The sequence below is a fragment of the Pinus tabuliformis genome, chromosome Q (genome assembly GCF_031772625.1).
Source record: "Pinus tabuliformis cultivar Carrire ecotype Pingquan chromosome Q, CPIR1, whole genome shotgun sequence".
NCBI classification, from domain to species: domain Eukaryota; kingdom Viridiplantae; phylum Streptophyta; class Pinopsida; order Pinales; family Pinaceae; genus Pinus; species Pinus tabuliformis.
In genome coordinates this window covers 396,693,403-396,719,566 of record NC_142296.1, presented here as the reverse complement: position 1 = coordinate 396,719,566, position 26,164 = coordinate 396,693,403, and the positions used below count along the sequence as shown (strand labels likewise).

The 26,164-nt window shown below is 36.7% G+C and overlaps 1 protein-coding gene across 2 annotated transcripts in view; it reads left to right on the top strand.

The window, feature by feature from the left end:
* Positions 1–26,164, top strand: part of HIRA (histone chaperone HIRA-like protein) — a 50,022-nt gene that overhangs the window by 21,446 nt on the left and 2,412 nt on the right. The window contains exons 2-5 of one of the 2 annotated variants that reach the window (XM_089384498.1): positions 23,713–23,988; positions 24,134–24,385; positions 24,480–24,889; positions 25,001–26,051. In XM_089384498.1, coding sequence (XP_089240624.1) covers positions 23,713–23,988; positions 24,134–24,385; positions 24,480–24,889; positions 25,001–26,051 — 1,989 coding nt within the window. Of the gene's footprint in view, positions 1–23,712; positions 23,989–24,130; positions 24,386–24,479; positions 24,890–25,000; positions 26,052–26,164 lie in introns of those variants that run through there. The other variant, XM_089384499.1, reaches the window with a different exon arrangement.

Here is a 26,164-nt window from a genome sequence, read left to right as displayed (position 1 = left end):
TGGTTATGGTTTAATCCCTTGAAGACTTGGAGATCGAGGTTTTGTGCTTAAACCCTAGTTGAGGATTAGAGAAGAGGAGACACCTTGCCTTGGAGGACATGATATTGCGATGCTTGCTTGGTGGAGCTCCTCAGTGTACTTGCTAGTGTTGTCTTGGTTTTCCCTAGCCAAGGTTTTGGAAAGCTACTAGCCTTGGGATAATATTCTAATATGTACATGAAATTTTTTCTTTATATATATATATATATATATATATATATATATATATAAAAGAAGTTTCTAACCATATATATATATAAGAAGTTTCTAACCATATATATATATATATATAAAAGAAGTTTATTACCATCCAAAATTGTCTCTACTACATATTTGATTTATAGCCATTTATTTCTTCATGGTTTGGTAATTTTCAGTGTTTGTATGTTTTGTCGATTTGACATAAATTAAGACTGAAATTGTTAAGTGATAAAGTGAATTTACAATTGTCATAAAGTGAATTTCAGAGCTATTTTATGCATGGTAAAATTACCCTAGAGAGTTGAAACTTGTTGGCACACTTTGGTACATTTTCTCTTAATTTTCCTATCTATCTATCTATCTATCTATATATATAAAAGAAGTTTCTAACAAATGTGTCTCTACTACATATTTGATTTATAGCCATTTATTTCTTCATGGTTTGGTAATTTCCAGTGTTTGTATGTTTTTTCGATTTGACATATGTTAGGACTGAAATTGTTAAGTGATAAAATGAATTTACAATTGTCATAAAGTGAATTTCAGATCTATTTTATGCATGGTAAAATTACCCTAGAGGGTTGAAACTTGTTGGCACACTTTGGTACATTTTCTCTTCAATTGCTCTGTGGATTGGGGTTGTTAAGAGGTGAAATAGTCTACTCTTGTTGCTATTTTTTATATTTCATCACAACCCTAAGGATGAAAATTTATAGGGTTAAGATCTAAGAAAGCTCCAAGAAAGCAATGTTCTTTTTTTTGAGTTGCATTAATTGTTTGATTCGCAAAAAATTCTACATGGTATGAGAGCTTTTGTAGTTGAGTGTGAGAGGGAGTTGGTATTTAAGTTTGTAGTATATCCAAGAGAATTTCTTGACCTGTTAATATTGTTAAGTGCGAAACCCTAGATTGCTTGTGGGAAGCACTTGAATCCTTGAAAAGGTTATCTATTGCTGAATTGAGGCTTCTGTGATCCATATCAATTTTATGAGAAATTTTTCGACGAAAATCACATGAAATTTCATTTGTCGACGTGTTTCAAACCAACAAGTGTGGTTTATCGTCAGGACAAGTTGAAGAAACAGATCTAGCTTTGCCTATTAAATAGTTTGTGCAGGATCTCCAACGACTATATTTCTTGAACAAGCAACGACTATATGGACTAACGGCTAAATTAGACCAGGAAACGGTTTAGTTGAAGGGCATGACTTCTATTTCATATATTGTTGATTTGTGTACTTTTGGATTTTTAGGGATGTGTAAGATGACTTGTAATCTTAGAGAGTGTGATAGGTTGGATGGAGCTTCCATTTTGTTCCATGGAAGCTTTAGATTATAGATAGTAATGGAGGAAGTCAATCTTTGGTAGCATGTTGATAAAGTGATTCTAGAAACTACTGATCTAGTACAATTATTGGCTCATTTAAGGAAAGCTAGGGCCAAGAGAATTACTTTGAATATTGTGGAGGATCATTTCATCTCTCACTTTGCAGAGAAGAAGACATGTAAGGGCGTCTTTGGAGGTTTGATCGAGTTGTTTTAAAACTCTTGGGTTTATTGGTAGGTTCTCTTGCAAAACCAACTTTTAATTCATTTGTATGAACATTATAGATAGTGTTAAGCTACTTGATCATGAATCAAGTTGAGAAATCAATTGGTTGCCATTGGAACATAAATGGAGGATTAAGAGTTGGTGTCTATTGTTTTGACTTTTGAATTGACTTGTTCCTTTTCGGATGCCTTTTATGTAGGGTGTTTGTTCTCCTGAGACATTGCCAATCTTTGGATTGATCTTATGTGGGAAGAAATTAGAGTGTAGTCTTATTCAAGGCAACAAGGGGAAGTAAATGTGATTGGTCTCATCAGAAAGGTGAAGAAAGGTAGCAAGAAAGGCTACAAAAAGAAGGAATATACATAGAGACAAAAGGACTTGATTATTTCATTGTTGGGATTGTGGCAGGAGCAGAGGAGGATCCCTCTTAGTCTAAGATGGCTTTTTTCATTGCCTCTTGTTTGACCTCTAACATTATGTTTAGTGTTCGATGGTATGTGGTCAATGGAGCTTCGAGACATATGCCATACATTAGGTCATTATTCGACAAACTTCAGTATCAAGAGGGAGGCATGAGTGTGGAGCTTGGTGATGCTATTACTTATCTTATGAGAGGAGTTGGTGCCATTTCCTTTCAAATGCCTTCAAGTGATGTTCTCGAGTTGAGTGATATTTTGTTTCTACTTGGTTTGAGGAGGAGTCTTCCTTTAGTTTCTTATATGATAGATGTGTAGTGGAGAGTTGCATTTGAGGGTCAATGGTGGACTATTGGTGATTATAGTCATCTAGTTTGAGGACTTTGGCTAGAAGTATCCAAGGGGGTGGCATTTATAGGTCATATACTAATACACTTGTACATTCGAGAAAGAGCTTGGATGAGCCTTCTAGTTTTGAGTAGACTTGAGAACAATTATGAGTGATTAAATCTTCATTGAGGGTGAGTTTATCTCATAGGAGATATGCTAGTCATATTCGATTGGTTTTCCATATTGTATTGGTTTCTTCCATTGGTAAATAGGATTATCTTTGTGGAATGTGTTGAAAAACTCATGATGTGGTGTCTGTTGACTTTGTCTCGAGATGTTGACTTGAGGGGTTTTGGAGTTTGGCAAGTTTATTATGATTTGGAGTTTGTTCCTTTAGATTCACTATTGGTTAGCATTCTTTAGAGGTTTGAGAGGCTATGATAACATCTCATGATGGATGGGTGAGAGCTCCTTAAGGAGACAATGTTTGATTTCAAGATTGCAGCAGATACAAATTTGTAGATGGTAGGTTTGGTGGAATTGCAAAGGGAGTCAGTAGGTGTTGGTGAAAACACTTTCCTCAATAAATAGGGAGTATTAACTTGTGGGATTACTTCGAAAGTGTTTACACCATGTTTGGGGGTGTTCAATGAGATTTGGGGGACATGGTGCATGATCAACCCCTGGATACTTTATGATGGATTTTCACATTGGAGGTGGCTTATGCAATGGTTGCTTGAGTTATGTTGGATGTTTGCTTCCTTGGAGCATTTGAGAATCTTTAGATAGAGTGGGACATTCTTCAAGCTAGCCGGATGTGGATTGGTTGGTTGCTTGAGAATATGCCCTGCATTGGAAGAGCTTTTAGCATTCAAGAGGGGGGTATTGAGCCCTAGACAACATGTGGTTGCATGGATGTGTGAAGTTGACTTGGGGATGCTTGGGTTGTACAATGTTCATGTAAGGGTAGTAGACCTAGTGGAGCACATGGGTTAGGAGTGTTGGAGTCATGGGTTATGTGTTGGTGAAAACATTTTCCTCATAAATAGGGAGTATTAACATGTGGGGTTACTCCAAAAATGTTTACACCATGTTTGGGGGTGCTTCATGAGATTCAGGGGACATGGTGCGTGTTCAGCCCCTGGAAAGTCTATGTGATGCATTTGCACATTGGAGTTGGCTTGTGCAATGGTTGCTTGCGCTTAGTTGGATGTTTGCATCCTTGGAGCATTTTAGATCTTTAGATAGCTCGAGACATTCTTCTAGCCACATGTGGATTGGTTGGTTGCTTGAGAAGAGCTTTTAGCATTCAAGAGGAGGGTGTTGAGCCCTAGACAACATGTGGTTGCATGGAGGTGTGAAGTTGACTTGGGGATGTTTTGGGTTGTAAGGGGAGTGGACCTAATGGAGCACATGAGTTAGGAGGAGTGTTGGAGCCATTGGAGGCTTGTAGGAGAGGCATTGGACACATTTCATAGAGAATCCTTTCATTGGATTTTTGTTTGTGTACCACATCACCTTGGATGTTTGCATGACATTCTTCCTTGTAGCATTGGAAATCTTTACACAACATGGAACATTCTTCATGTTGGCCACATGTAGATTGGTTGATTTCTTGAAAGAATGCCCTACATTAGAGGAGTGTTTGTCATTCAAGAGGAGGCATAAAGTTGAATTAGGGATGTTTGGATTGCAACAACATTCATGTTAGGGGAGTGGACCAAGTGGAGCACATGGCTTAGAAGGAGCATTGGAGTCATTGAAGGCGTGTAACTTATAGGAGTGGTGTTAGACACATTTGTGGAGCATCCTTGCATTGGAGAATTGTTTGTGTACCACATCATTTTGGATATTGATATGTGCAACCTTGGAGTGTAGTGCCATGTGTGAACTTAATTGTGACTTTGTAAGTTGCTTGTAAGGGTCTTTAGGCCTACATATCTTTTGTTGGCCTTCCATACCTCATATATAAAGCGTAGTTTTAAAACTCGGATTGTACTTTGACTTGACAACTTATCAACTTGGGTTTTGAGTTCGACTTGAATTGAATCAAATTCAATGACTTAATTTTCAACTTGGATTGAGTTGGCTTGCAACTCGGATCAATTTGGATTGTTTGCCCAAACTAGCCCTCTCGATTTGAGTTGATCGAAGTTGAAAACTTACTAAATTGGCCCGCATAATCCAAGTTGGAAACTGACCCAAGTTGACTCGAATGATCTGAGTTGATACGAGTTGAAAATTGAGTCATTGAACTCTAGTCAATCAGAGTACCAATTTGGCCCAAATTAGCTTGAATGATCCGAGTTGATTCGAGTTGAAAATTGAGTTATTGATTCGAGTTGAAACCCAAGTGGATAAGCTGCCAAGTTGAAGTTAGAGTGATCAATTTTTCTCCCCAAGTTGAGTTGACTTGGTGGCCTATCATCTTGGTTGGTTTGACCGATTTCGAGTCAAACCTGTCTGAGTTTTCAAACTGTGATATAGACGAAGGAGAGTGTCCTTTCATAACGCTCATTCTTATCACTCTTATGTTAGATACGTGACTAAAGAATCATCTTCATTTGTATTTCATGTCTCTTGCCTTGGAGGCGTTGAGGTTTCTTGGTGCTTTTGAAGCATCTTGAATACAAGGGTTAGGGTTTCATCCCATGGAGACTTGGAGATTAGGGTTTTGTGATTAAACCCTAGGTTGTATTTCTTGAGGAGTGGAGAAAAGATGCTTTACCTTGGAGGATATGTTAGTGTGATGCTTGCTTGTTGGAACTCCTCGATGTTGGCTACTGTTTTCTTGGTTTTCCTTAGCCAGGGGTTTGGAGAGTTAGAGGATTGTACTAGTCTTGGGATGAGGTTGTAGTATATATGTGAACCTTGTCTATATATATATATATGTATGTCCATGTATATCTATATATATGTCTATATCTATAATTATCATCTTATCCAAAATTTTCTCCGTTGCAGATTTTATTTTCAGCCATCTATTGTATGTGTTGCTGATTTTACATAAGTTACGACTGAAATTGATTAACATTAATATTGAAGAATATAGGGCATTGTTGTTGTTGTATTTACAACCGTGAAAATACAAATTTTAGATCTATTTATGCATCATAAGATTGCCCTTAAAGTGCTGAAACTTGTTGGCACACTTTGGCACTGTTTGTCTTGAATCAGGGTTGTTAAGAGATAAAATATTTTGTCGGTTGTTGTTGTTTTACTTATGTTTCACTACAATCATGAGTCTGAATTTTCTCAAGGTTAAGCTCCATTATGCCTCTAGGAAAGGGGTGAAATTTTCCAAGTTTCATTAATTTCCCCAGTGCTGAAAATTCTACAGTTTGGTTGAAATCTTGCATATTGAACATTTGCAAACTAAAGTTTTGGTTGACAAAGGCCTCCCACCGTACAACTAATATATTGCAAAAATTGATAACCTATGTTGCACGAAGAGAGGGTACAAAGGAGATTTTCAAAAGGGTGTGATTTGTTAATGACACTTCACGAAATTTTAGTAATTAGGGAAACACGGGTAGCAATACAAATTTTTGTTTTTCAACATTCTAACACCATGAAAATTCATTCATAGGGAAGTAGAAATCCAAAATTCATCTTTATATATAAGACATAATAGATTAGATTTTAGTCCATGCATAAAAAGTCACTACATGTCAAAATTACCAAGGAGAGTAGATTAGGTCTAACCCATCGATAGATATTAGAAAGTGATACTAAATATCAAGATCTAGATATTATAAGATGACACTACATATGATAATCAACAAGAAATTCATCATAACACATTTGATATCCAACAATTTCGTAGTTAATCTCTCAAAAGTTGCTATAGAATCTGAAGAAGATCCTTTGGCCATAGAATAATTCTTCAAGGACAAGGTAAGATTCTCCAAAGTTGGTTTGAAATTTAAACTGTGAAGTCATTGCCCTAAGGATTCATATCACTTTTCTTTGAATTATTTAACTTGTATCCATCCTTTCTTTGAGAGATCAGTGTAGATTGGAGTGAATAAAAACCAGTGTTTTAGCCTTATGTGAACCCGACCATTGCATTTTATGGAATGAGTACAGCTAGAGGCACTCTAGTTGCTTTCAAATGTTGATTGACTAGGGACTTCAATACTATAATTGATCATCAAACAAATACTTCCATTGTCATCTTGTCTCCAATGGTAGATATTACTAAAAAGTGTCTGTCTTAGGAGCAAATTCTATGAATGAGGTCTGAATTAGTGTATTCCTTGCCACATTTGGGAAATATTTTCAATTATTGTCCTTTTCTCTAGGGACAACTCCTTTTTCCTGTGTGGGGCCTTTCTCTTCTTGCTACTGTTAAGGAAGCTAGCATGGTAAGTGTTTGGTATTGAGTCATGTGCAAAAATGTGCATAAGGGTGTCGAATTTGCCCCATTTATCATTTATCATTGAGAACAACCTTGATACATGAGATGAAGTCCACATTGATGATTTTGCCTCCCTCCTCTCTAGAATTGTGGTTAGTGCCTCTTGTTCTCCATGTCTTCGTAAATGCCTCCAACTAATGCCTATTGGTGTTTGTTTTCTAAATTAAAGCAATGATAAGGCTAATGAAAGTAGTGACTATCTCAATTAATCTTTACCAATCCTTAGTATGAATATGAACTCAAATCATGATTGCTACCAATCCACAACACTCATTAAGAATACAAGCGCAAATCATGATTGCTACTAATCCTCGTTAATAATACAAGCTCAAATCATGGTTGATACCAATCGTTATTAATAATACAAGCTCAAATCTTGATTGCCTTCATGGTTTTTAATTGCATCTAAACAATCCACATATCATTGACCAGGTGCCAATAAATAGTATTTGTCCAACCATTAGGAATAATCACAATCCCATATCTATTCCAACTAGTTTTTACACTGCCCAAGTAGCTGCCAACAAGATTCCTTTACTTTGAAGTTTGCAAACACAATTGTTCTATACCTTCTCATTATTGGGCCCCTTGCATTCCCTCAATCCTTCATTTGATAGTTGAAAGCATGTTGTTTCGATATGGTGAAAGGATGGCATTAAATGGGATCCCTCATGTGAAAATGCATGATACAATTTTGCAATCAATACTCCAATACCTGCCATGGGGTCCAATTTCTAGTTTGATCCCTCTCCTTCCTTCCTTTTTTTTAACCGTAATCGGGAGATATTATATCAAGCAAATGTTGTAGCAATGCTTGTAGCAGAAGTATAGTACAATATGTTTCAAAGCAGGACATAAGAATACCAAAAACAAAATGACTTCCAACATGAGACTGGACAACATAAGTTGGTTTAGATACAAAATTGTTCAAATTTTTTTTAATGTATAGATTCTACAGAATAGACCCAAAATTTTAATAACTTTGTAGTACTTGTTAACCTAATAGAGGGCATTTTGATTAGCAACTTCATCTACTACTTATTTTGTTGGGTTCAAGGCTTTCATGACCAATTCTAGATTCTTTGGAAGCTAGTGGACAATGTCTTCTTCCATTAGCTTTCCATAGTTAGAATTAACAAATTTTACCTAGTTAAAGGCTCTAAACTACTCACCTTTAGACAAGTTGACCACCATATTTTTGATCATATTACAATAAGCCTCCAAACTTTTATCTAATGTTTCTACTACATAAGGGTTTCCATTATTGTGGCAATTTGGGAGGTGACATCGCTATCTTGGTCATTAATTTTTTCATTGACCATAAGAATTAAGCTGTGATTATCTTGAATTTATTTCTCATGCCTTTGCAAAGCTTGTCTTATCTCGTAAGGGTTCCATGCAATCCATTTGGACAAAACAATAAACTAATCCACAAAGCCAAATGGAAATGTCACTGTATTCTTCACTGTCAATCCTTGTGATAGTAGTAGCCAAATCATGAGTAATCTAAGGTAGAAGCAAAAATGATTTTAAATTGTCCCAATGTGTGCTACTCAAATTAAGAATGAATAGGCGAATTTAGGGAGGCAACAATAGAGGTCCAAATGAGATCCTCCTGTACACCCAAACGATAGACAACAACCAAATAACTAATCGAAGCTTTGATAAAAGTCAAACTAGAAACATTAATTTTCACCGCAAGCTTTCCAAAAACCAAGATTCAATAAAGGGTTATTCTAATACCAACTCTATCAAATTGCTAACTAATAAACTTTTAAAAGAAAGGCAATATCACTAGTGAAAGAAATAGTTGCCAACACTTCCAAAATGGTACTAGATTCTAACCTTGAAATGCACAAACCTTCATGAAGGGTAGAAGAAAAAGGTGTTAGCCTACTTGAAAGATAAAGGAGTAGAGGAACTAATGTCACCACCAAGAGCCAAAGACCATAGAACACTGAACAAGTTCTCAAGTTGTGGTATCGAAAATGTTGCACGAAGACACTAGACCAAAGAGCCATGATCCTACAATGTAAAAAGGAATTATAGTTCACAGTTTCAAAATCGTGAAAATAGAGATATAAGAGCACATGAAAGGATGGGGAGCATTGCTTCACATAAGTCAAATTGCCAATAATCTCGCTTTCTGTACAATTGACCATGTGGTAAATGCATGCTAAAGTGCCTTTCCCGCTATCATATTAACATATAGGTTAGGAGTAATTCTTGCCATTTAAAAAGATGCCCCTCTATTTTATCAAAGAAGCCTAATTTGCATACATATTTGCTCATATATTGGTTTCCCACATCAAATGGTAATATTGGATTTTAGAGAATAGTTTCGAGGTACTATTAATCCTTTCTCTCATTGATGCTGGAAAAATCCATAGGAATAATATTCAATACCGTATGTTCAATGATGTTTTTGGAGTCACCTATCATGATTAGATTCCAAAGATGGTGTGGAGACAATTCTCACCCCTTACAAAAGAGCACAGGCTTTAGCTTGTTGTTGGTGAAGGTACTCAAACCTTGGGCAAGTGTAGATTCTTTTGTTCCTGTGGGGCTTATGATAACACCTCCCTAACCTACCACCTTAGTTCCTTTCGTGCTTCTTACCCTAATCAAAGTTATCGGGTGAATGATCCCTGCTCTGGAGGAAGTATTATCTTTTCTTTGGTTTCTTTAACAAAGGTGGTCTTTCCTCTCTTGTATAAAGCATTATGCATTATGTTTGGCATGTTGAGGCAAAATCAACTCCATTACCATTCATGCAAATAATGGGCCCTTACTTGAGTGTAAGCTTTAAGACCCTTGGCACCTCTTCCTATAGAGGTTTCATCTCCATTCACACATTCCTTCATCTCCAATGACAATCACGTTGATGATGTGGCACCAACGAGGATAATTGATTTGAATAGTGATTGTTTTAGCTCTTTGAGTGGCACTTCTTTATGAAGAGGTAGTGATTTTAGCATTTATAATCACCAACGAGGATAATTGATTTGAATAGTGATTGTTTTAGCTCTTTGAGTGGCACTTCTTTATGAAGAGGTAGATTCTTTTGTTCCTGTTGGGCAATATTATTATTAATGGGTGCAATAGTTATGTTGTTCCTAAAAGTGAAGCAAAAAATCTTGTAGTCTTTGGAGAAAAGACTATGTTATGGCATCAAAGACTAGGACATATTGGGGAGAAGAGCCTTCGAACACCACATGGCAATGTTATGGTAGAAGACATGTCTAATTGCTCTCTGGATATTGATTTTTGTGAACATTGTGTATATGGGAAGCAAAATCGGGTGAGGTTTTCCTCTAGTGCTAAGAGGGCAAAAGGAATATTAGAGCTAGTGCATAGTGATGTGTTTGGACTTGTGTAAGTTCCATCACTAGGAAAATCTGTGTACTGCATCTTATTTATGGATGACATATCGAGGAATAAATGGATATATTTCCTCAAGGACAAATTTGAAATATTTCACAAGTTTACATAATTTAAGGCTTTGGTGGAAAATTAGACATAGTAGAAGATTAAGGTGTTGAGGACAGATAATGGTGGAAAGTTTTGTATAAAGTGTGGTATAGCACGACGAAAGACCTCAGCAAAATGGAGTTACAGAAAGGATGAATAGGACGCTGATGGAGAAGGCAAGGAGCAGACTCAGTGGTGTTGGGTTAGGACAAGAATTCTGTGCAGAGGCAGTGGATATTGCATGTTACCTGATAAATAGATCCTTCATCAGCGTTGGGGGATAGTACTCCACATGAGGTATGGACTGGTAAGAAGCCCTCTCTCTCACATTTTAGGGTATTTCGCTGCGATGCTTATGCACATACCAAAGGAGAAAAGAACTAAGTTGGATAGTAAATTTGAAAGGTGCATCTTTTTTGGTATAAAGATGGTTTAAAAGGTTACAAGATTTGGAACCTAGAAAAAATAAGGTTGTGTATAGTCGAGATATGGTATTTAGAGAATTGAAGGATATCATGAAACAAGGACTCCTATCAATGGAAAAAGAACTAGATAACATAGAGTTTCAATTGAATGATGAAGAATCAAACTCTATAGAAGAAGAAGAATTAGAAGAAGAAGAACCACACACTTAGGTTTTGAGGAGATCAATTCAAGAAAGAAGGCAACCAGAGTGGTATACTCCATCTAATTTCCTTTCAAATTTTGCTTTTTCTATTATTGATGATTATCCTAGTACTATCAGGGAGGTAGTGGATTCAGAGGATGGAAAAATCTAGAAAAAGGCGATGGTTGAAGAAATGGTAGCCTAGGACAAGAATGAGGCTTGGGATTTGGTGAAGTTGTCGGTTGGAAGAACACCAATTGGTAGCAAATGGGTGTTTAAGAAGTTGAACGTAGAAGGCAAAGTGGAGAAATACAAAGCTTGGTTAGTAGAAAAACTCTAGAAAAAGGCGATGGTTGAAGAAATGGTAGCCTAGGACAAGAATGAGGCTTGGGATTTGGTGGAGTTGTCGGTTGGAAGAACACCAATTGGTAGCAAATGGGTGTTTAAGAAGTTGAACGTAGAAGGAAAAGTGGAGAAATACAAAGCTTGGTTAGTAGAAAAAGGTTATTCCCAGGTGTAGGGAATTGATTTTGGTAATATTTTTTTCTCTTGTCGCCAAGTTAGTTTCTATTATATTACTTTTATTGCTGTTGCTTTTGATTTTGACATAGAATAGATGGATGTGAAGACAATTCTTGCATGAGGATCTGGAAGAAGAGATCTACATGAAGCAACCAAAAAGCTTTGCAGTGAAGGGTAAGAAAGCACTGGTATGCAGGCTTAAAAAGTCTCCGTATGTGTTAAATCAATCACCAAGGATGTGGTATCAAAAAATTGATACATATATACAAGATCTTGGCTTCACAAGATCTGGAGCAAAATGCATCACTTTGTGTATTTTAAAATAGTTGGTGATCATATTATTTATTTGGTCTTGTATGTGGATGATATGCTGTTGATTGGAAATGATAGAGAAATTGTCTAGGATGTGAAGGCCGAATTATCCTCTAAATTCGACATGAAGGATCTTGGCGTTGTAAATTTTATTTTGGGCATGGAAATTAAAAGAGATCTAGCTAAGAGGAAACTTTGGTTAAATCAGAGGAAGTATGTCGAAACAATATTGCAGAGGTTTAATATGCAGGATAGTAAACTGATGAAGGTTCCTTTTCATGTAGGGGTAAAGTTATCTATGGAATAGTATCCTAAGACACAAGAAGAGGAAGAGGACATGTCCCATGTTCCATATGTGGTGCAATTGGAAGTTTGATGTACGCAATGGTTTGTACCAGACTAGACATTGCACATGCAGTGAGAGTATTGAGTAGTTTTATGTCAAAAGTAGGCAAGGAGCATTGGATGTAAAGGGGGTTTCAGGTATCTGCGTGACACTAGTGATTATGGTTTAGGCTACCAAGGAAGAGCAGGATTGGACAAAGTGTTGGACATACGTGGCTTTGTTGACACTGATTGGGTTGGATATTTGGGTATGTGTTTAACCTATTTGGAGGAGCAATCAATTGCATGAGCAAGAAACAATCTGTAGTGGCATTTTCAACCACAAAAGTTGAATACATCGCAGCCACTCATGCAAGCAAGGAAGCAGTTTGGTTGCAGAGTTTGTGTTTAGGTATGGGGTTGGCATAAAAAGCTACAAGGATAGATTGTGACAGCCAAAGTGCATTTTTCTTGGCAAAGAGCCCTGCTTATCATTCGAAGACAGAGATATGCTGTTGATTGGAAATGATAGAGAAATTGTCTAGGATGTGAAGGCCGAATTATCCTCTAAATTCGACATGAAGGATCTTGGCGTTGTAAATTTTATTTTGGGCATGGAAATTAAAAGAGATCTAGCTAAGAGGAAACTTTGGTTAAATCAGAGGAAGTATGTCGAAACAATATTGCAGAGGTTTAATATGCAGGATAGTAAACTGATGAAGGTTCCTTTTCATGTAGGGGTAAAGTTATCTATGGAATAGTATCCTAAGACACAAGAAGAGGAAGAGGACATGTCCCATGTTCCATATGTGGTGCAATTGGAAGTTTGATGTACGCAATGGTTTGTACCAGACTAGACATTGCACATGCAGTGAGAGTATTGAGTAGTTTTATGTCAAAAGTAGGCAAGGAGCATTGGATGTAAAGGGGGTTTCAGGTATCTGCGTGACACTAGTGATTATGGTTTAGGCTACCAAGGAAGAGCAGGATTGGACAAAGTGTTGGACATACGTGGCTTTGTTGACACTGATTGGGTTGGATATTTGGGTATGTGTTTAACCTATTTGGAGGAGCAATCAATTGCATGAGCAAGAAACAATCTGTAGTGGCATTTTCAACCACAAAAGTTGAATACATCGCAGCCACTCATGCAAGCAAGGAAGCAGTTTGGTTGCAGAGTTTGTGTTTAGGTATGGGGTTGGCATAAAAAGCTACAAGGATAGATTGTGACAGCCAAAGTGCATTTTTCTTGGCAAAGAGCCCTGCTTATCATTCGAAGACAGAGCATATTGATGTTTAGTATCACTTTGTGAGGGATATGGTTAAAGACAAAAAGGTGTTGTTGGTAAAGGTGGACATTTTGAAGAATGCTTGTTACAAATATAAATTACCTAAAATAAAATGAATATAAATAATGTAAATAATAAATAATCAAATATTGATTATGTTAAATAGTCATTAAGTTAAGTGAAAAGGTATGTCTAAAAGACATGCCTAGTTACGAAAGGACACTTGCTTAGGTATATATATGTGGGTCCTCATTGTAACAATCATCAATTATACATTTTATATATAATAAATTATTATTCCAAAATACCTCTCGTGTATTTTAACCTATTAAGTCAACAAGCTATTAGTTTTGGTGCTTCAGTGGTATAAGAGCCATGACGCACAATATAATCATGCGAGTCTTTGAACGTTGTTCACCGCACAATATGCCATCACATTTACGCGTTGAATGCGTTGAGCAGTGTAGTAAAATGCAAGAAGCATTTCACCGATTAGAAAAATCACATGCAGAAGTTTAAAGCATGTCGAAAGGAAATCGATAATAAGGAAGATGATAATGAAGGTGAAGAAATGAAAAAAGATCAAGATGATGATCCAGATGAAGTTGATGTTGAAACTAAAGGAGAAGGAGCAGATACCGAGCCAGTTAGAGAACTAAGTGATCAAGGTGATAATCACCATGTAACTCGTTCAACAGTAGATATGCATGATTTTTTTGGTTATTCTGGCGAGGAAGAACAACTTGAATATGCTTCTCAGCACAGTCCAGAGCAAAGCGTTGGTAGGGCTACTTCAAAGGAGGGAGGAAGTGAACAAAGGGGATTACATCCAGAAGATATAATACATGATGAAGTGGATTGGTATGAATTAGAAGAAGAGAAACAATATGAGAAAAGGAAAAAGGAGAAACTAGTAGGCCCTCCCTTAGAGTTGGAGTTTCCATTACGCCCACCTCCAGGTCAGCTAGAACCAATGGATATTCCAGATGAGGAGAAAGAGAAGGCGGCTCGGAAAGCAGAGGCACATAAGGAAAAGGAGCTTGGAAATGCAACGTATAAGAAGGAAGATTTTGAGGTTATTATTAAGGCAACGGTCTATTTGGGAATGGGGAAGTATGAAGATTGCATTGATATCTAATATAATGCACTGCGAAAGACCCCCAATACTTAAATACATAAAGAGTGAAGGGAGCTCTACTTGAATGGTTCATGAGGCACAGTACTTGTTAAGGTTTTGCAAATGGGGTAGCAAGCTAAGTGGGCTTGATTGTGGGGAAAACTCCACAGTTAAACGTGCTTGAGCCAAAGGCGATCTGAGATGGGTGACCTCCCAAGAAGTCCTGGTTACCGGGTGCAAGCCCCGAAAGTGATGATTGACGCTATGTGATTCATTTCACTAGTTTCAATCACACTTTTTCACCCCTGTGAGCGTCACCTGATGCAATGAGTGCTAAGTGGACTATTCAAAAATCATGAGAAAAAGTCAGTTACGAGTCATGACTACCTCTCATGGAAATGGTCATAGATGAATGACTTTCTTAACGTAGTTGGATCCCAAAAAATGATATCTAATATAATGCACTGCAAAAGACCCTCAATACTTAAATACATAAGAGTGAAGGGAGCTCTACTTGAATGGTTCATGAGGCACAATACTTGCTAAGGTTTTGCAAATGGGGTAGCAAGCTAAGTGGGCTTGATTGTGGGAAAACTCCATAGTTAAGCGCGCTTGAGCCAGAGGCGATTTGGGATGGGTGACTTCTCGGGAGGTCTTGGTTACTGGGTGCAAGCCTTAGAAGTGATGATTGACGCTATATGATTCATTTCATTAGTTTCAATCCAACTTCTTCACTGCTATGAGCATCACCCGATGCAATGAGTTCTAAGTGGACTATTCAAAAATCATGAGAAAAAGTCAGTTACGAGTCACGATTACCTCTCATGGAAATTGTCATAGATGAATGACTTTCTTAACACAGTTGATTCCCAAAAAATGATATCTAATATAATGCACTGTGAAAGACCCTCAATACTTAAATACATAAGAGTGAAGGGAGCTCTACATAAATGGTTCATGAGGCACAATACTTGCTAAGGTTTTGTAAATGGGGTAGTAAGCTAAGTAGGCTTGATTGTGGGGAAAACTCCACAATTAAGCGTGCTTGAGCCAGAGGCGATCTGGGATCGGTGACCTCCCGGGAAGTCCTGGTTACTAGGTGCAAGCCCCAGAAGTGATGATTGACGCTATGTGATTCATTTCGCTAGTTTCAATCCCACTTCGTCACCCTTGTGAGCATCACCTGATGAATGAGTGCTAAGTGGATTATTCAAAAATCATGAGAAAAAATCAGTTATGACTACATCTCATGGAAATGGTCATAGATGAATGACTTTCTTAACGTAGTTGAATCCCAAAAAATGATATCTAATATAATGCACTGCAAAATACCCTCAATTCTTAAATACATAAGAGTGATGAAGCGAACAAAGTTCCTTCTGCAGATTAATTACTCCAAAAGACTTGGAATATCAAGATATCCATGAGGATACAAATATTATATATTAAATATGAATAAGAATAAGAATGAGAATGAATTTACAAATGAGAACAAAAGGCTTGCTTATATATCACACAAGTGTCTCTTCATGAAGAGTCATGTCTCATTTAGACATGCCTCTTCAACCTAATTACTAGTTAACTAATAATTATTTATGCTTATTATCATTTACATTATTTTACATTATTTATATATATTTTATTCGTTACATTGCCTCCTTTCTCAAAAAGCTTTGTCCTCAAAGCTTGTCGATGAAAAAGGCTTGACCTCTTTTTCGGCTTCGAAAGTCTTTCTGTCTCGGAACAATCATCTTCGTTGATACAAGTTGATATGATCTTCTAAGTGACAAACAAAATTGTCACACTGAGAAGGGATCAAACCATCCGAGATTAATCTTCTGTGTAATATTCTGATCACTGGAATTTTGTAACGACTTGTTAGCATAAGACGGGATTGAGGTTACATCACTATTATCTGGAACATCAATTTGTTGTTTATGGTCTGAATGGTACCGATACGTAGCATGGTTGATTGGTCTACTCTCGTGATTCGAATGTTGATATGGAGTTTTTAGATTTTCTTCTGGCGAAGATGTTGTTGAATTGGTTATGGAACATTCACTTGGGATGTCCATTGTCTGAACTGCAACATCTAAGTGCGGCGTTTCTTCAACTGACTTTTCTTCTTGAGTTGTCATATTCACTGGATCGATATTCGTTCCCTTATTTTCAACTTGGACTGCTACGACTGGAGATTCTGATGCTTCTTCTTGAGTGAATTGTTCCAACTTATCTTTTAATGCTTTCTTATCATCCTTAAGCTTCTTAATTTGAGTGAGCAGACTTTGATTATGGTTTTTCAGTCGTAAAAGTTCTTTGATTTCTTATTTATCAACCTTATTTTCAGTGTTTTGAATTTTAAGATTTTCATCTTTTAGATCTTTGATTTGTTCTAACAAATTTTTATTAAGGTTCTTTAAACGCAAAGTTTCCTTTTCTTGTTCTGATAAGTGCTTCTTGAGTTATTTCTTTGTGACCTTAGTCTTCTTCACTTGCGCAAGTAATTTTTCGACGTGGTCCTTGAGACGAGAAATTTCTTCATCTTTTTCCATTATTTCTTTGTAATGCATATCCACAAGATTTTTATGTTCGTGTTCTAACACTTTCTTGTTTTGCTGAAGTTTAGCTATTTTCCCATTCTCTTGATTTTTTTGCTGCAATTTCTTGGTACATTGGATTATATCGTTTGGTAGAAGCGATGATGGGCTTTCAACTTGCAATGTGGATTCTGTTTTCTTCATTTCCTTATATCTTGCCATTAATTCTCTCATTTTTCTTGCTATTAATTGTTTATCTGCATCACTTAGAAGTTCGACTAAGGTAAAAGTTTTGTAACATTTTGTGCAAACAACATTTTGATTTCTGAATGATTCTTGACAATTAGGGTATCCTTTTGAACAAAAAGGACATAGTGCAAAGAAACCGTTGTTCTTTGTGGACGACATCTCTTTTTTTTTGTTAATAATTTATTTATTTTTTTTTATATATAATTTTTTTAACTCTCTTTTTATATAATTTCTCTTTTTATTTTATATATATCGCTTCTTTTTTTTGTTTAAATAATTTTATATATTCTCTTAATCTATAAAATATATTTCCACTTCTTTCTTATAAAAATCTAATATATATATATATATATATATATATATTTCAAATATTCTCTTCTTCTTCTTTTTTTGTTCACTCTTTTAATAATTTTTTTTTATATAATAATATTTTTTTAATATATAATTAACTATATAAGGCTTATATAGTATCCTTTTTTATAATTATAATAATATTTTTTCTCAGAAAATTTGGATGAGACGTGACTCTTGGTACGGTCACAATCTTTAGATTTGAATGATTAAAATTATTTAGATCACACCTTTTTTCTCCAATGTTATCAAAATATCTTTTACTTTTAAAATACCATGGGTTGTTTCTAAAACCTCGGTTAATGTTCTCCATGTAAAATGTAAAACTTACCATTGGTTTCTAAAACCACGGGCAATTACCATTGGTTTCTAAAACCACGGGCTTCTCCACGTAAAAAGTTTTAAATATACTTGAAAAGATTCCCGCTTATCTTTATTATGCACTTTTTATCAATAATGTAAAACCTTTGTTTATATATATATATATATATTTTTCACTTTTTGTTGGTTTGTTTGTTCAGAATATATTATTTCCCTTCCTCTTCTTTTTTATATACCCTTCTTCTTTATTCTTTATTATTATTATTTTTTTTAAAATAGTTTCTATTTAAGCAAATGGCCAAAGACCTAAAAAATGGAGAATCTCCCAATGTGTGGCGAAACGCTTCAATTATAACAGCAACATGGTTGATGATAGGTTGATAGCCAAAGGCCTGGTGATCAGCCAAACGTGGCTCTAATACCAAATGAAGCGAACAAAGTTCCTTATGCAGATTAATTACTCCAAAAGACTTGGAATATTAAGATATCCATGAGGATACAAATATTATATATTAAATATGAATAAGAATAAGAATGATAATGAATTTACAAATGAGAACGAGAGGCTTGCTTATATATCACGCAAGTGTCTCTTCATGAAGAGTTATGTCTCATTTAGACATGCCTCTTCAGCCTAATTACTAGTTAACTAATAATTATTTATGCTTACTATCATTTACGTTATTTATATATATTTTATTCATTACAACTGAAGGGAGCTCTACTTGAATGGTTCATGAGGCACAATACTTTCGAAGGTTTTGCAAATGGGGTAGCAAGCTAAGTGGGCTTGATTGTGGGGAAAAATCTACAATTAAGCGCGCTTGAGCCAGAGGTGATCTGGGATGGGTGACCTCCCGGGAAGTCCTGTTACTGGGTGCAAGGAAGCGATGATTGACGCTATGTGATTCATTTCACTAGTTTCAATCCCACTTCTTCGCTCATGAGTGCTGAGTGGACTATTCAAAAATCGAGAAAAAGTCAGTTATGACTACCTATCATGGAAATGGTCATAGATGAATAACTTTCTTAACGCAGTTGAATCCCAAAAAATGATATCTAATTGCATTGAAGACTGTGACAAGGCTGTTGAAAGGGGGGGAGTTTCATTCAGGTTTTAAAATGATTGCACGACCTTCGATTAAAAAAGGAATTGCATATGTTAAGATGGCTAAATGTTCTAAGGACTACGAGCCAACAATTGAAACCTTCCAAAAAGTACTTACAGAACATCGTAATCCACATACATTGAAGAAACTTAATGAAGCTGAGAAAGTAAAGAAAGATTTGGAACAACAGGAAGATTTTGATCCAAAGTTCGCAGATGAAGAGCGGGAGAAAGGAAATGAATTCTTTAAGCAACAGCTTCTTCCAGAAGCGATAAAGTCAGTAAAGGGCATTGCAGTGACAACAACAAATATCAAGGCCATGCATCACGGTAAAAGGCACAGAAGCGACCTTGAGCAACTGTATCTAGAACTCAAATTGTTTAAGGAAAAAGGGTACCTGAAAGCTCGAGAGTTGAATGGGAAAACTAAGGCTATGCTTACATTTCCGGAATATCATCTATAAGCATTCAAGAACCCTCCGCAAACTTCCTCTATAAGTGACATTGTGATAGTCAGTGACATAATATTTGTTCTCCATAGGCAACATGATCTTATTCCATATCTACGATATGCAAATGGAGAAATCTCACCTCTTACTCACGATACTGGGAGCCCTGTAATAATGCGTTCCCCAGATATAGTGGACTTTGTGTGCTACAATAATTATAATGATTCATTGTTAATTGTTGGTGGGGTTCCTCTTAAAATTTTCAAGAGTATTCCAATTACACTGGTTATAGCAGGACAAACGACAACATATAGAAGGTATTTTCGATTAGATAAAATACATCATTGTGATTTTGATATTCCAAATTGTAGGGGAATGATTTATAATAATAGGGAAAAGCTATTCACAATTTTCGAATTGAAAGAGTACAAAAAGTTGTATACCGTTCCAGGTGAAAGTGGCACTCCTTGGGGGAATTTACATTTTAGGTTTTTATCTCCTTGTAATAGGGAGATGGGGATGTATAACCATAATAGTTCTTTAGGTGAAATCTCATTGAAAATTTATTCCAAGTTTGATGGAAGACTCCACAAGCAAATTTCCCTCCGTTTGCACCCTCAATATTACATTGTGTTCATTGCACCATGTGGTTGTGATACGGTGCTTGTACAACAACGGGAAATGAAAATGCAAATAATCAATGTAACTTCTGAAGGCCCTGAAGTTATAAAAGCAACAGATAATTCACACAGTTCGGAAATCAGAGAAGCCGCTGTGAATTCCCTCCTGACTTCTCAAAGACCCAATCAACAACGACAATGTCTGCAAATCATCTGCAAACATTAGTGAACATATAAGGGAATTTGCTCAATATGTCATTAGAAAATCTTCTTCTCCGTTGGTGTTTTCCAACCTCAGGGGGGTGTCCCTGGCGAGTGTGCCTGCTGTCCAGACCTGTAAATATGCAGTAGATGACTGGAAAAACAGCAAGTTTAAGGCTGTTTGACCATCAAGTAAGTGACCAAACAGTTATAGAAAAGTTCGTAAAAATAATGTGGAAGAGTCCTCCACAAATCAGCCTCTAATATGATTTAACAATTTATGAAAGATAACATTGAATCAAAACAAACCTGAGTGAAACAAAATTGAGTTTTATTACAATGGCCGAAAAGTTGCATTACAGAACTTGAGACAATGATACCATGACAGTATTGAGAGAGAGAGAGGTGCTTGCTTTTGCTCAAGACAATTCCACTTGGAAGGGTGGCCTTCCTCTTGTTTAAATAATAATTTCCTTCACTAATAGTACCCAAGATTGGGAGAGGTCAAATGGCTATTATTGACCCTTAGTTCACTTGAGTGGAGAAAAAATTGAGTTAACTGACCTTCTCTCGGTGTTTTCTGATAATTTTGGCAATTAAACTCGGGTGATTTTCCCTTTTTTACCAGTTCATTCTCCTATTTTCTCTAGAAATTCAAGCCACCTTAATTTATTATTTGCACCATCTATATTTTTCCTTCAATCAATTTGAATAGTCTTAATTTTCTCTTTATTTTCCAATTTTAGAATGGCAGCTTGAGTTAACTTATAATTTCTCTTTTCATCACTTGAGTTCGGAAATCGAATTCTTGGAGGAAAGATAAGAACTTTTAGGAAAGAAAAGGAGGGAAAATAGGGAGAGTTTTAAGGGGTGAAAGGAGGGAAAATGTGAAATGAAGGAGAAAAAATAGAGGAACTAGTGGATGGAAATTAGGAGAGATTTTAGGGAAGAGAGAAAATTTAGTAGGGAAAATATATTTGCTCGAGAGCCATGTCACTAATGACTCATCCAATTCTATGCCACTTGTAAATCCTCCACTGTTGTCATGTGCCCTCCCCTGAGGCTGCCTCCTCATGCTGCTAAAACTAGACATGCCTAAAAATAAGCACTATTAAAAATAGTGCTATGTCTGCATGCCCACGTTATTATACTCATTAGTCTTGGAGTTCAATGGGGAACCTGGATATGCTGTTAGCACTGCTACATCAAGACTGCTAAAAATAGAAAGTTCTCAGAATCAGACGAGACTGCCACAATCAGACTCAGAATTTAGTGGGGAGTCCAAATATGTAATCACTGGTGCCTAGCTCCAATTGCTAAAAATGGAAAGTTCCAAGACTTGGATGAGAACAACACCATTGAATTTGGAATGTAGTGGAACTTGGATGTGTAATCAAACGTCACATGTGACCACTTCTAAAAAAAGAAAGTACTCAGAATCACATGAGTATACTCATTGGATATGTCTTTTAGTATTGAATCCAAAACTGCGATTAGAATCGTCATGCAAGCATTGCCAAAAATAGAAGGTGCTCGCATGTGGCCCATAAGTAGCTCATCGGACTCAAAATCTCACAGATACTCTAGATATATCATAATTCATTATCTCCGGCATGCGAGTCCTTGGGCAAAACTTGCTAGAATAAAATGTGTCATGCATGTGACCTGGAAAGGCCTTATTGGGAAGTCCTGAGTTCAATAAGGACTCCAATTATGTGATCCATACTGCTGTATCATCCCCGGAGCTCCCTCTTCTAGTAAGTAGGGAATCTGCTAAGAATAACAACTCTCTCCAAACTGTGCAAAAATGTGTCTCAATCATGACTGACTCAATCTTGAGGCTACTCATCCTGGGAACCAATCCCCCGGCCTATATCCATATGTGTCTTTGGACCTCCAACTGAATGATATCTGCTAGTCTTTAACCCTCTAAATTTAGGAGTTAATGCACTTTGAATTTAGCTGTTCTGCCTGATTATTGGCTGCGGATAATTTTTTATGTTCTGCATATGAATTTGCCTATAAGCTAGGATAGGTTGACTGTTGCAGGCCAACACTCTACTTTTCTATGTAGGATTTTATAGTATCTATTTTCATGAAAATCGTATCCTGTCCTTACTGTTTGGTTTGCTCCACGGTCTAGGAAAATGTGCAAAAAATTAAGAATTTAACAATTTCATTGATCTTGAATATATCCAGTTATTGTTTGCTGAGTTGTTTTAGAATAGTTCAATCCCTCCGTGTAGGGCATTGGTTAGGTTGTTGGATCCTTGAAGAAAACTTTTTGTAGTATAATGGGCATTTTATAAATTATTTTCTTAAAATTTATCTTGCATGAATGGGATGGTTACTTTTGTGAATGAATGAAAAATGCTAATGGTAGCTGATTTCTTCTTTGTATATCCTAAGCATGTCAGTTCATTTGAAAATTGGAATGATCACATTTAGGTATTTTTATCAAAATAAAGAAAACCATTCCAATAGCAGTATGCAACTTGCAGGTAAAGACATCATGCTTGTCCTCTTTCTTTGTGGACATCTTATGGGTGGTTTAAGTGACCTTCATTCTTGTATTAGTCTTGAGTGCTGTCAGACTCTTCCATGAGTTTGATAGAGTCCAAGTCAAAACACTTTTGGTGTGTATGCCTTGTGTCCAAACAACTATTGTTTTGAAAGCTTGGTATGACACCTGACAACCTCCTGTATATCATATTTTGCCATGGTGTGCCATTGAAAATGAATAGGGCCAAGTGTTTGGTTGTTCTTTTGGTTCTTTGTAAATTTTAAGTATTTTAGTCCTGTGAAATTCCAAGGAACGCTATAAAACAAGCAATAACAGGTATCATGATTATGCAGTTACTTTTAGACCATTATTCAATGCCATGAAACAGCTTTGCAAGAGTGAGATTATAGTTATGAGATAAAGCAGATGCCTTTTGTGCAATACCAAATACAATATTGAAACATTTTGGCATAACTGTCCTACCTTCTTTCATTATCTTAATTGTCTCTGAAATCTTGGTACAGCAGCCAACAAAATTCTTGATATCTTTGTCCAGGATGACCACTCTGACATCTTTCTTGATAGTAAAGGTGCATTGATTTGATTTATTCGCCTCATAATTGCACACAAAAAAGTTGGATATTTTTTAACCTGTCATAATATAACATAGGCTTCACAACATATGCAGGCCTAGTTTTAGCTGTCAGAATTATCTTATTAAAGGGTATCTCTTTTTGTAATGAAACTAACATGTTTAATTTTTATCCATGAAGGTTCGAATTTGGAATACAAAACCAGTGGGAAAAGAAGTGGATGCTGAACAAACAGCTCATACATTGCTGGCCACTATTCGTGACCACTTTGGCTCTGTTAATTGTGTCAGGTGGGCTAAACATGGTCGCTATGTAGCTTCAGGTTCTGATGATAAAGTGATTCTTATCCATGAGAAAAAACCTGGGTCTGGCACTACAGAGTTTGGTAGTGGAGAACCTCCAGATGTTGAGAATTGGAAAGTTGTGATGACTTTGCGAGGTCATACTGCAGATGTGGTAATTTTATGTTGACTGCCTTAAATATTCAAAATGTTTCAGTATGGTTTTACAGTGCAAACTTGTTGACTCATCGTTCTTTGGATTGTGATATTGGTTGCATTACTAACCGAGATGGTTTATGTGTCTGTACTAATTGAAGTAGGTGGATCTCAACTGGTCTCCAGATGATTCAATTTTAGCCAGTTGTAGTTTGGATAATACAGTCCAAATTTGGAATATGAGTGATGCATCTTCTATTGCGGTTTTAAGAGGTCACACTAGCCTTGTTAAAGGAATTTCATGGGATCCAATTGGTTCTTTTCTTGCAAGCCAATCAGATGACAAAAGTGTCATTATTTGGCGCACAAGTGACTGGAGTCTAGAACACAGAACTGAAGGCCACTGGGGGAAATCAGTAAGGCCTTGAATCAGTTACATTTTTTTAGTAAGATTGCATGTGAAAATGCTAATTGTTGTTGCACTGATTCTATTGTTTGTTAACACTGCAGGTAGGTTCAACATTCTTTAGGCGCCTTGGATGGTCACCTTGTGGGCATTTTATTACAACAACACATGGATTTCAAAAGCCAAGCCATTCTGCACCAGTATTAGAAAGGGGAGATTGGTCTGCCACTTTTGATTTTTTGGGCCATAATGCTCCTGTTGTTGCTGTGAAGTTCAACAATTTTATGTTTCGCAAACATCAACTCAATGGGTCAGGGTTAGTGGGCCATGAACAAGTTGACACCAGTGGACGTGCTAATGGTGCAGTGAAGTTGGTTTCAAAGGATTCATCACCGTATAATGTAATAGCAATGGGAAGCCAGGACTGTAGCATCACTGTGTGGACCACAGCCAGTCCACGCCCTATTTTTGTTGGGAAACATTTTTTTTCTCAGAGTGTTGTTGATCTCTCCTGGTGAGAAATTTTCTTATTGAGTGAATCTTTTTTATTTCTATGTTGGCAATATATAATTGACAGCTTTGACATTTTATTATGTATTTTAAGGTGCTCCTTTCTATGAAACAGGAGCCCAGATGGATATTCTCTTTTCTGCTGTTCTTTAGATGGAACTGTGGCTACTTTCCATTTTGAGAACAAAGAATTGGGTGACAAGATTTCGGATACTGAGTTAGATGAATTTAAAAAGAGTCGATATGGGGATGTGAGAGGTCGTCAAACAAACTTGGCCGAAAGTCCTGCCCAGTTGTTGCTTGAAGCAGTAGCAGCAAAGCAATCTGGTAGCAAAAAGGCCATTACAGGTTCCCAGCGTGGTAATTTGTCTGGGAAGCCATATACAAATTCTGGGAACTCAATTGGGGGACAGATAATAACAAAGAGTACCGATATTCAGGTATTAGAAGTTGGCAAAAAGACCAGTGGTTCAGTTTTGGGTGGTTTAAATAAAACTGCCTCTCTAAAGGCGACGAGTCCTGTGAAACAAAGAGAGTACAGGAGACCAGATGGGCGTAAGAGGATTATTCCAGAAGCAGTTGGAGTTCCTGTGCAGCAAGATATCCCTAATGGAACACATGGGCTCATGTTGGATTTAAATTCCCCCGATTCTGGTCAAAGAAAGAATGATCAAGGAGTAGCATCAAGGGATGGTACAACTGTCGAAGTTGGGCAGAAGCGACCTCTCCCTGATGGAGCTAAGGACTACCCCAATAAGCGTTGCCATTGTGGAACAGAAGATCCTGTTGGGATTTCTGCAAGGGCTAGTATTGCTGAGGGGCTGACAATAGAGATGGGCCAAAGTTCTGCAGATCGTGATGCCAGAGGGAACCTTACGCATTCAGAGCTCGTTACTGTGTTGAATAGCCAAAATCCTAAGGGTGTTTTATCTATAATTGTGTATGAAAGAGATAGGGAATCTGAAAATGCACCAACGTGTTTGGAAGCTAGGCCTTTTATAAATAATATTATTGAAACAACCAATCCTGCCGAGATCAAGGAAACAGAAGTAATTTGCTCAAAGGAAGCTGTTATACTGTGGCGTGATAAATTGGCTGGAAAAGTAACAGTTTTGGCAGGAAATTCTAATTTTTGGGCAGTTGGATGTGAAGATGGTAGCTTACAGGTATTTGCAAAGTCTTATTTGATTGATCTAAAAGTTGAACTGCACGTGAAAATCGAACATCCTAGAACTATGAAGACGTCTTTAGTAGCTGACAGCTGGAAGATTGAGAATTT